At 42.0% G+C, this 10,140-nt stretch overlaps 1 protein-coding gene across 1 annotated transcript; it reads right to left on the reverse strand.

Moving 5' to 3' along the window:
- Positions 1 to 2,414: 2,414 nt before the first annotated feature.
- SVIP (small VCP interacting protein) lies at positions 2,415 to 8,627 on the reverse strand. The gene is made up of 4 exons (XM_058027111.1): positions 8,274 to 8,627; positions 7,210 to 7,260; positions 5,012 to 5,125; positions 2,415 to 4,202 (listed from the first exon to the last, which is right to left on the reverse strand). The coding sequence occupies exons 1-4, from the start codon at positions 8,334 to 8,336 to the stop codon at positions 4,188 to 4,190; spliced, it is 243 nt and encodes an 80-aa protein (XP_057883094.1). The 5' UTR covers positions 8,337 to 8,627; the 3' UTR covers positions 2,415 to 4,187.
- Between the last annotated feature and the right edge of the window lie 1,513 nt (positions 8,628 to 10,140).

Below are 10,140 nucleotides of genomic sequence, written 5' to 3' on the forward strand. Positions count from 1 at the left end.
GGAAGTTGCTTACATATTAATAAATCAGAGCAGATAATTACAAAAAAGTTATTTGTAAATTTATTTTAATAGTAAACTTCAACAGTAAGTAAATCCAAACAGAGATTTTTAACTAAACATGAATCCCTTTATGTGCTTGGACTGTACCTGTCAAAATAGTCTCTTTTTTTTTTTTTTTTTTTTTTTTTGTTTTGCAGTACTCAAATGTCTTTAAAAAATCATATTAAAACACTTCTTGAATTTAACTTTGCCAGTTCTAGAATGGGAGACTATAGGATTTTATTTTAAAGTATTGCCAGCACCACCTGATGTAAAACCATGCAGGTGGGACTTGCTGTTTTTGGCTGCATTGATGTGGGTGTGAATAACAGAGGAGGAAATGAAAGCATCAATAAAATAAACAACCAAAGAAATGCTGCAAGCTGGTTAGTCTGGAAGAGGGGGTTGGAGGTAAGTGTTACTAATCTGGTAATTATATTTTCATTGTGAATTAGGTCCTGTAGCAATGTAGGAATTGGAAAATTTGTTAGGAACCTATGGCTCAATTTATAAATCTAAAGCTGAGCAGCAGAATCTTGCTCAAAGGCATACAGCCCTTGCTGCAGTGACAGGGGCAGAACAAATGGAGGTCATTTTCCATGATGTAGTGATTTTAACTGTCTTGCTGATTAAATTGGCTGAATGTGAATATTGGGGAGGCTGAAGTCCTAAAAACTTCCAGGGATAGGAGCCTTTTCTCAAAGTCCTTGCAGACCAAACCCCATGGGAGATGCCTGTGCATAAACTGTGCCTAGTCTTAAAATGGATAAATGATGTAAAATTATTTACAAAACAAATTACTATTGTATAATGTCAAATATGACTCATCATGCTGGGAGCCATTCAGAACTAGTTTGGAAATGTAACTGTGATATCTGTTCTTGCTCTTTATAGACAGTGCATCCTGTCCCCTTGCTATTCATACATTACCTGGAGATTTTTTCTAAGCAGGATTATTTACATCACTGATTGAGGATAGGGGTTTTCACATCTTTATTACAGGGATAATTGCTTCTTCCTTTTCAGTACCACCTTTTTGTCCAACAGCAATTTAGAGACAATATGGAAAATCTCTGGCAGCTATTTAAAGGATTGTTGGTGTGGATGAGTGAAATGACAAGGCAGTATATGTGTGGGAAGGTACAGCAAGTTTCTTGTAACTGAAGACTCAATCCTGAATTTATTACACATTTATTACATCACTTTAGATCTGGAAGATGAGCTGTTTGCCCCACCACAGAGTTACAGAAGTGTCTCCTAGAGATGCTGACAAGGGTTGGGTTCTTTTTGGGCCAACACATTGTACTGCCTCATTGGCAGCAGCCTGAGAGTACCTGACAAGGGAAGGAGGCACAGGGCTGCTGCTTTGCTCTGCCTCCTCCTTTCTGAGCCTGTGGTGTGTCAGCTGAGGTAAGGTGGAACACAGGTGGGAACACACTGCATTTTGGAGAGCCCCTGGAGTCCCCCACATCCCTCATTCAGGCTCTTAGTGACTGACCAGAGAGTCCGAGCCAGCTGGCTGTGATTGGCCATTAATTAGAAACAACCACATGAGACCAATCCCAGATGCACCTGTTGCATTCCACAGCAGCAGATAACCATGGTTTACATTGTGTTCCTGAGGCCTCTCAGCTTCTCAGGAGAAAAAGATCCTAGCAAAAGGATTTTTCATAAAATATGTCTGTGACACCAGACTCTGGAAAAACTGCTGGCACCGCTTGTGCCTGATGAGCTGCCTCTCAAGTACTTTGTCTTGTCACTGTGCCAAATCCACACGCTGAAGTCATCTGTGCTCCTCAGGGCCCACTGATGCTGCCCATCCTTGTGCACACACAGCTTCTGCATCTTCCCAAATCTCAGGAATTTCCTGCTACAAGCATGTGAGCATAACCTTGTATTTTAACCATATGGAGTGGCAAATTGTTTGTTACTGCAACAAAGATGATGCTGTCACAGTCATGGAGAGTCAGCATTTCAGTCCAGTTTACCAGCACTGGGCTTTGGCCTGCCAGTTTTTGAAATATAAGACTGTGCTTTGAGAAGATGAAGGGAAAAAAAGAGTTGTACTGATGTAAACAAAATACCAACCATCTAGATAATCTATGTGAAAAGGTGCATTTTAACAGCCTCTGAGGTGAAGTAAACATGCAGGATTGAGGGAAATAAGGACAAAACTCTTTTTGTGGTCCACAGAAACCTACTGCTGCACTAAGCAATAAGAAAGACAGGAAAGACATCTACAAGGAGGGAGAAGCTCTCATCTAACGTGGCTCCCAGCCTTGCTGTTCAGTGGCACATGGCAGGTTGCTATCAGCTGTACACTACTGATCTGCAGTAGTTTCTGCTTTCTCTGTGAACTGAAACAAAACTTAAACCAACAGTAAGGGGCTTTATTTACTCAAATAATTCCCACTCAGCTAAGCCTGGCCATTTGGGCAATTGGATATGTATGGTATAGGAACATCTTTTGAAACAGCTTTGTGGGTGATTTATAATCTAGAACCACACACTCCCACATCCTCTGATGTGGTTCCTTAGCCATAGAATAAATCCAACATTCAAAACCAGGTCTCTTAAAAACACACACAGACAGCTCTGGCTTTCACATACAGGATGCAGAGAGAGAAGAATGTGATGGTTTCTCTAGGTTCTTTCAATGCCTTTAAATGAAAGTGTTCATGGCACTAATGCAAGCAGAAGCTTGGATGACAAGAGACAGTTGCAGTTTCAAAGGAACATATGACAGAAAATGAAGAGAAAAATGTTTAAAGTTTTAAATACCCCAAGTGACCAACAAAGTGCTGCTTAAGTGTCTCGTAGGACACCTACTCTGGTGCTAGACTGAAATTCTCATTTCAAATTAATGTCTGAGATACCTTTTTATAATCTGCATTTTCACTAGACTTTAAAAGAATTATTATGAACAGTTAATACACTGAAGAGAGCAATTGCAAAGGAAACTGAAGGCAGGCTTCAGCCAAGGATACAGCTTTTTTTCAGCCCAAACACCATTATGTTAATATCCAAATTCTCCCTTCTCACCTCAATTCTGAAGGCTAAGCCAGGAAACTGTGTCGAGACTGCACTCTCAGGACAGCACTGGGCAGTACTGAGATGTGAAAGACAAAATACATAGTTCAAGGGGTGGTGAAAAGCCTCTCTATCTTGAGTAGGTCAGAAATGCAGCAATTGCAGTACTGAGCCCATGCACAATGTGCATAATGCTCTCTGGGGAAAAGAAAATGTTTTTACACTCTAAGTAACCCTAAATAGATAACACAAACTGTTGGAAATGAACTTGCAAAGTGATGACATAGTAACTGTTTTCCTGTTCGTTTTTCAAAATCCTGAGGTTAGCACTGCCCTCTTGTGGAAAGAAATTAATACAACTAATAACAGGATTTTTAATTTAATGTTTTAACTCTCAGTATTCATTATAAATACTTACAGACTCAAAAGAAACCCACATGAGAAAACAAGAACAATTATTATACGCATAATAAAATGGCATTCTTGATCTAAGTACAGAGGATTTATAAAGGTTTCTATTTCTTCTTTTACTAGCGACAAAATTATCCCATTTGTACGGACCTGCCATGACTCTACTTTTTCTCTTTTCAAAAAGGCACTAAATTCCTAAGCAGTGCAAGTCATTAGGAAACAGAAAAATGCTGTCATCCACATGTTCAAATACATACATAGGTGAAAAAACTTTCTACATGAGGACTTGAAGAAAAGCTTAATTGTGGAGCTTGAAATAAGCATCAAAACCAACAGGTGGGCACCTGAGCTTGCTCAGGTCAGTCATACACAGACAGACAGACAGACATCAACTGACCAGACAGTACACACATTTTGGCTGACTACACATGAGGCCACTTCCAGCTGACAGGAAGTCTTGGCACGGAAGCAATAAAACATGCATGGAAAACAAACAAACGAAACTGGCAAAACCATAGTGTTCAGAATTAGTTCTTAAGTTTCTTTGTGACTGCTTCCACATCCATTGTCCCACAATGGCAAGGTACTGCTGAGTCTTCAGAGGTAAACAGCAAAAGCCACATGATGAGTAAGTGCCACCGGGCTGCAGAAACTGACAGTTACTGGCAGTAAACATCAAACATCTTCTCCTCACAAGTCCTGTGTTGTTATCCAACCTGCCACTAAAGAAACAAACAAAACACACCACAGGTTTGTATGAAGATAAGGAAAAGAAAGGAAAAAATCCCAAAGCAAACAAACGCTGTAAAGTTGTCAAACTACCATAAATTCTCCATTCACCTTTAAATTCTCAATGAATCTTTTATCCCAGCAAGTGATGGACATGCAGTGTATCAGTGGCAAATTACACAAACTCCTGCCTCCTGAATCATGTATGGTACTGAGGGCAAAGATGAAGGCTTATGAAGGCAGGGTTTCAATGATCAGACACATCTATTGTTTTGGAGAGGCTGTAATTCTTCACTAACTCTCTGCCTGTCCCTCTGAGGTAAAGTTCCCATTAGAATAGCAACAGAAGTAATTTTATGCCAACACTGGATGTTTCTTTTGTAATGAGAGACACACAACCCCCAGACCACTGCCCTACTTAGTTTATTGCAAATGTTTTCTGTAAGCTCTGACGGAAGAGAGACAATCTCAGCTGGCACTGAAAGGGACACTGGGTACAGGGCAGCACAGTGATGAGGGCCCCAGTGCTGAAACCTGTAAAACTGATGCATCATTCGTGTAGAAACTGGGAAGAGGGGGGGGGGGAAAGCAGCTCTGCCATGGCTGCTGTGCTGCTGTCTTTCTGTCCTAATGATAAAGTCTCACTAAGAACACTGCATGGCAATGACACATCCTTCCATTTCTATTCCATCTCCCTTCCTCTTGGTTTTTCCTCAAGTTATTCATTTTTCTACATGACAAAACAGATTTTCATAGTGAATATATGGCTAGTTGAATCACATTGTTTCTTTTTTAAACTTACTCTCAGTCCTCCTTCTCCTCCAGGACGTGAAGCTGCCATTCTTCTTTCTATTTCCTCCTGTTTCTTTTTCTTCTGCTCTACAGACTGCACATTCTTAATACCTCGAGAGGAAGCCTGGGAGAAAACACATTTGAGTAAGACCAAGTTAGTGATTTTTCTGGAGAGAAACCAAACTACAAGTGTTGCCAACACTGTTTTATGAACTGTGGTTTGCATGAAAAGACTGAAGCACTCAGTGATGCTACTATTGCATCAAGGCTGCCCTTCCAGGAAATTTCCTCATTCTGAGAACTCTTGGTCCCACAGGTAAGTGAGGGTGGTTTTGTTTCCCTTTGTTATTACATCCAGGTGAAGATAGTTAATCCTCAGATGCAGAACCAGAAGTCCACAAATTTTTAGTCTGTTTTTTTCACTATCAGAGCCTAGTTTTACCCTCATGAACAGGGGAGGGAAAGACCTGTTAGTAGTGCTAGCCCAGGCTGTGAAGAAGTTAAACTTTTCAGCTGTGATCTCTGAGAAATACCCTGCATGACAGTCCACCCTTCAAAATGTCACAGGGTGTGTGGGCAGCAGAATGAAAAATCTGTCCTGAACTGCATGCTCCATATCCTTGTGGAACTGTTCAATGACAATCTAGACTAGATGGCAGGAGCATCAGAATTACAGTTAACACCATGAACTAGAAAAAAAGAAATTTTAAAAACTGATTCTTATCTAAGTTTAGGGTTATAATAACATTGCAGAACTCATACAAAAGATGCTAAAATCTATCAAGGCAAGCCAGCAACGTTCTCACCTGAATTTCAAGGTCCTGAACAAGCTCAATTCTCAGTAGGGTACCAAGACAAATCTTCCCAGCAAATAACAACATAACAACCCACTTAGCCCATATGTTCTCTGCCTCTTAGGAAACTGGCTTTCCAAGTGAGCCAGGTCCCCTAAGTGCCTGCAGCACCCCAAAAGGAAGCACAGCTCACATGATGTCAGGAGGGATAATGAGCAGCTGAGAAGCAGAGAAGGAAGGACATCTGATCTACTCTCTTGTCCCTTCATAAGGGTGAAACTAAGTATGGCTGCTTGCAAAACATCTCCATTATCCAACATTCAGAGGCTAAAATGACCTCAAAGATAGTCCTGAAAAATCCTTTATCTCTTTGTCTTCCAAGAAAACAAAAAGCAACAGAGTGATATTTGCATTTTTCTTTGTCAGCATAATGGGTCCCACAAAGCTTCAAGGACATCCACAACCCTAATTGCTTCACTTCTCACTCCTCTCAGGAAAGCTTCCTACAGTTATGCTTAAAAACCCATTTGTGGTTGAAAACAACATGTGGGTTGCTTTTAGTACATAGAATGACACAAAATCAAGGATTTCAGGAGTCTCATGCATCACTCAGCTGTTATTTCAATTATTTACTAAACTCCCTTCAAACCAGGTCAACATTGTCCCATGCACAATGGCCAATTCATAATTCAGTATGTAATGTCACTGACATTCACACAACTAGCAATCCTTTCTCTTCACAGTTCAGCTGTGCTCTCCAAGACACACCATCCCAAATCTACAATAACAGTATATGCTGTAAGTCTTTTTAGAGCTATGTAAGGAAAATAAACCAGGCTGGCTGTTCTGCTAGAACATTTGTATCCTACCTCTTCTAACTTTAAAGATATCTAAGCTTGTCAATCTTAAAAAGACAAAAGACTGAGTTAAGACTACGTCTTTGCTGGAATGTGAGCTTACAAACATGTTCAAACTGTTGCCTTCTTGACAAAGAAGAATCTGCAAGTGCATACAACTTGCAGTTTTAAGAAAAGTACAAGTGCAGTACCACTTGAAATTGCCACTGCAATTGTTTGAATACTTCTCTATCTCTTGTTTTCAAGTCTTAGAGCAAGGAAAAAATAATGTTGAAGTTGCTGTTCTAGTTCTTAGGTTGTTTTATAAACTACTGTAAAATATCTCCCATCCAAACAAGCTCAGTTAATTTCCAATGGTCTTAGAGCACCCTCCTGTGAAATTCCTAACAGATACAAAAAAGGTACAAATGTACATTAATAATACCAGGAAAGTACTTAACAACAATTCCCACAAGCCAAACATAATACCCAGTGTCACCAGAGAAGCCACAGCCATTGTTCCCATAAACCACTTATCTAAAAATAATTTCAACAAATTACATTTTATCAGATATTACCTCCATCTGCCTCTTTTCAGCAGCTTCTGCTAGTTGTCTTCTTTTTATTTCCTAGATAAAAATGTTAAAGACAGTGAAATTCTACTTCAATATAGTTTTTGCATTCTTTTTAAAGTCTTAATTTTTCAGTATGACTCAAATCTGTGATACTAACTCCCACAAAATGACAACTTCAAGGTAATTAGCATCATCTTTCCCTGCACTGCCAGCCTGCAAGAACAAAGTGTTTTTAGTGACTAATATGCCAGAAGAGCTGACATATATACAGTCAAACCCCACCAGAAATCACTATTCAGCTCTTCTGCACCTTCACTCAAAAAACCCAGCCTGGGGTGAAATGGCACGGAGTGTATGAAACATCCTTTTAGAGTCTGGAAAGGGGAATGCTTGCTCTCCCAACAAAGGGGGCTCCCTTCCTTCTCTCCCGCTTTTCCTAGCCCCCACAGACACGGGCTAGGAAAAATGTCATGCAGTGGAGGATAGTTAGAAGCGAGCATCGCTATCCACCGGGAAAAAAAAGCACAGCTTTTCCTATTTCTTTTAAAAGTAGGGCTCAGTTGGCCACAGTTACGCACTAACACGCCCCACGGGAACCCCCGGTCTGCACAGAACCACGGTGTCCACGGGTGACCGTGGGGCAGGGCAGGGCAAGAGGAGGTTCCGCCCGGTCCCCACAGAACCACAGTGCCCAGCATTGTGACCGTGGGGCAGGGCAGGGCAAGAGGAGGTTCCGCCCGGTCTGCACAGAACCACGGTGCCCACGGGTGACCGTGGCGCAGAGCAGCACCAGGAGGAGATTTCGGGGCCCAGGCCCGAGCTGCGGGGTGCCCCGGGAGTCCCGGCCCCAGAGCTCTCCGCAGCCCGGCCCGGGGGCCAAGGACCGGCTCCCTTTGCCAGGCACAGCCTCCCGGGGCACCGCAGCGGCCCCGCGGCCCGGCCTCCATGTCGGGGAGGGAGGGAAGGAATGAAGGAAGGTCACCGCCCCCGCGCTCCCCGCACCGCGGCCGCCCAGGCGGTGACAAACAGCGGGGAAGGACAGGACAGCCCCGCCGCCCCTCACTCACCGGGTCCGGCGTCTCCACCACGTCCTTGACGGGGTCCCCCATGCAGGGCAGGCACTGCCCCATGGCGAGCCCCGGCAGGCAGCGGCCCCGCGGAGGAAGCGGCGGCAGGGCCCGCCCCGGCCTGGGACCGGCGGGGGCGGAGGCTGGAACGGGGACGCGGGAGTGCCCCCGGTAGTGAATTCCGTGGAAGGTGTTCCACGGTGAATCCTGCCTGTGACGGCACGGGAGGACGGTGCGATGGGTATCGGGGCCCGCGGACAGGCAGCATTGCCGTGTCGGGCCCGCCTGGGCTGCCCCAGCTCAGCTGTGAGGCCCGGACCTGTCTCGGCCGGGTGATCGAAGGTGGCGCTTTCTGGCTCTTCTGCTGTTTCTTCCAGTTTTTCTTAAGAGAAAAGGAAGAAACCTTCTATTCCAGTTATTTATAGTAGACTCCGGCATTACCGTATTTCCTGAAATTGAGTGTTTCAATTTCCTGAAATTGAGTGAACTTGATTGATGTGTTTGGTGTGTACATCAATCCCCAAGTTATGCGAGGAGCATAAAATGTGTGAAAAACGCAAACCACTTGTTTTTAAAGTTTTAAAAGTTAAATAGTAATAAAATGTTTATAAAAATAATAATACAATTAGAGTAATAATAATTTGGACAATTTGGATTAGGACAATATGAAACAATAAAAACAAAGAGTTATGGACAGTCCGGGTACCTTTTTCTGGGCAAAATAAGCCCAAAAAAGGCCCCAAGTTAACAGAGGATTAACCCTTAAAAGCAACAGCCTGTTGCATATTCATACACCTCATATATGATGCATAAATTCCATTCCAACACAGGATTCTGTGTGGGCAGTGTCAGCTTCTTCCTCTGAATCCTGATGGCATCTTCATGCCTGACCAAGGTGGGAAGAAGTTCATTTCTTCTGATAATGGAGCAATAAATTCTCTTTCTCTGAAAGATTCAGGTGTCCTGTGGCTGCTATCTCAGTGCGAGTCCTTTCTTTAGAAAAAGTTATCTTACATAGCACAGTTTCTATTTTAACATTTTTTATAACCTAAAACTATATTTAACACAATACTTAAGAAAATTAATACAGCATCACTTTCTAACACAACATATATAATATTCATTTTAATATTTGTGAAAAGCCAATCATAAAATATGCATTTTTTCACAAATGCATTCTTAATAAAGGATCATGCAACATCTGCCAAGATTCTTGTCTACCTCAGTAATTTTGAACAAGGTTTATCTTTTTTGTTCTTCTCCTAGCATGTATTTCATGAGCTTGTGATGCCATACTTTGTTGTGAAGTACGAATTTAAGTTTTTGTATTTGTCCCATCCATCTGTAATCAGGCATAAAATCATGTGATGGTAGAATCATAGAGTGGGGTGGGTTGGAAGGGATCTTAATGACCCTTGTCTTGGTTTGAAAAGACAGATGTCCACTAAGGAAGGCAAGTAGTGTCTCTTAATGTAAAGTCCCTCCCTTCAAATTATTATAATTTTGAAATGAGGGGCTTTCAGGCAAAGATAATTATGTTTAATGAGTTTTGAATACCTGATTTAAGAAAAAATATGTATTGAAGATGTTTGTGGCCTCTCTGCAGGGTTTTGGGAGTGCGTTAGGAGATCTGAAAATTTGTTACCGATTAATTTTAACAGTTTAGTGATGCTGACATTTGTGCAAGACTACTACTGAGTTGTGCCATAATCTGACTTTTATAAATGTTGTTTACTATCTGCCTCTTATCTTCTTGATATCCAGCAGGTGGTACTGTTGACACAAAAATATCCTGTATTTTCCAAATCGATAATCACACCTTCAATTTCTTGTTTTGGTTTGATATTACCAGCAGTTGTATTATTGC

Source organism: Melospiza georgiana, chromosome 6 (genome assembly GCF_028018845.1).
Source record: "Melospiza georgiana isolate bMelGeo1 chromosome 6, bMelGeo1.pri, whole genome shotgun sequence".
Classification (NCBI taxonomy): domain Eukaryota; kingdom Metazoa; phylum Chordata; class Aves; order Passeriformes; family Passerellidae; genus Melospiza; species Melospiza georgiana.

Bases quoted from the DNA above. Each gene is read 5' to 3' on its own strand.
- SVIP (XM_058027111.1), bottom strand. From the start codon at position 8,336: ATGGGGCAGTGCCTGCCCTGCATGGGGGACCCCGTCAAGGACGTGGTG. The intron at 7,261-8,273 runs GTGAGTGAGGGG...ATTTTTATCTAG, and splicing joins TGGTGGAGACGCCGGACCCG to GAAATAAAAAGAAGACAACT. The intron at 5,126-7,209 runs GTAATATCTGAT...GTTTTCTCCCAG, and splicing joins CTGAAAAGAGGCAGATGGAG to GCTTCCTCTCGAGGTATTAA.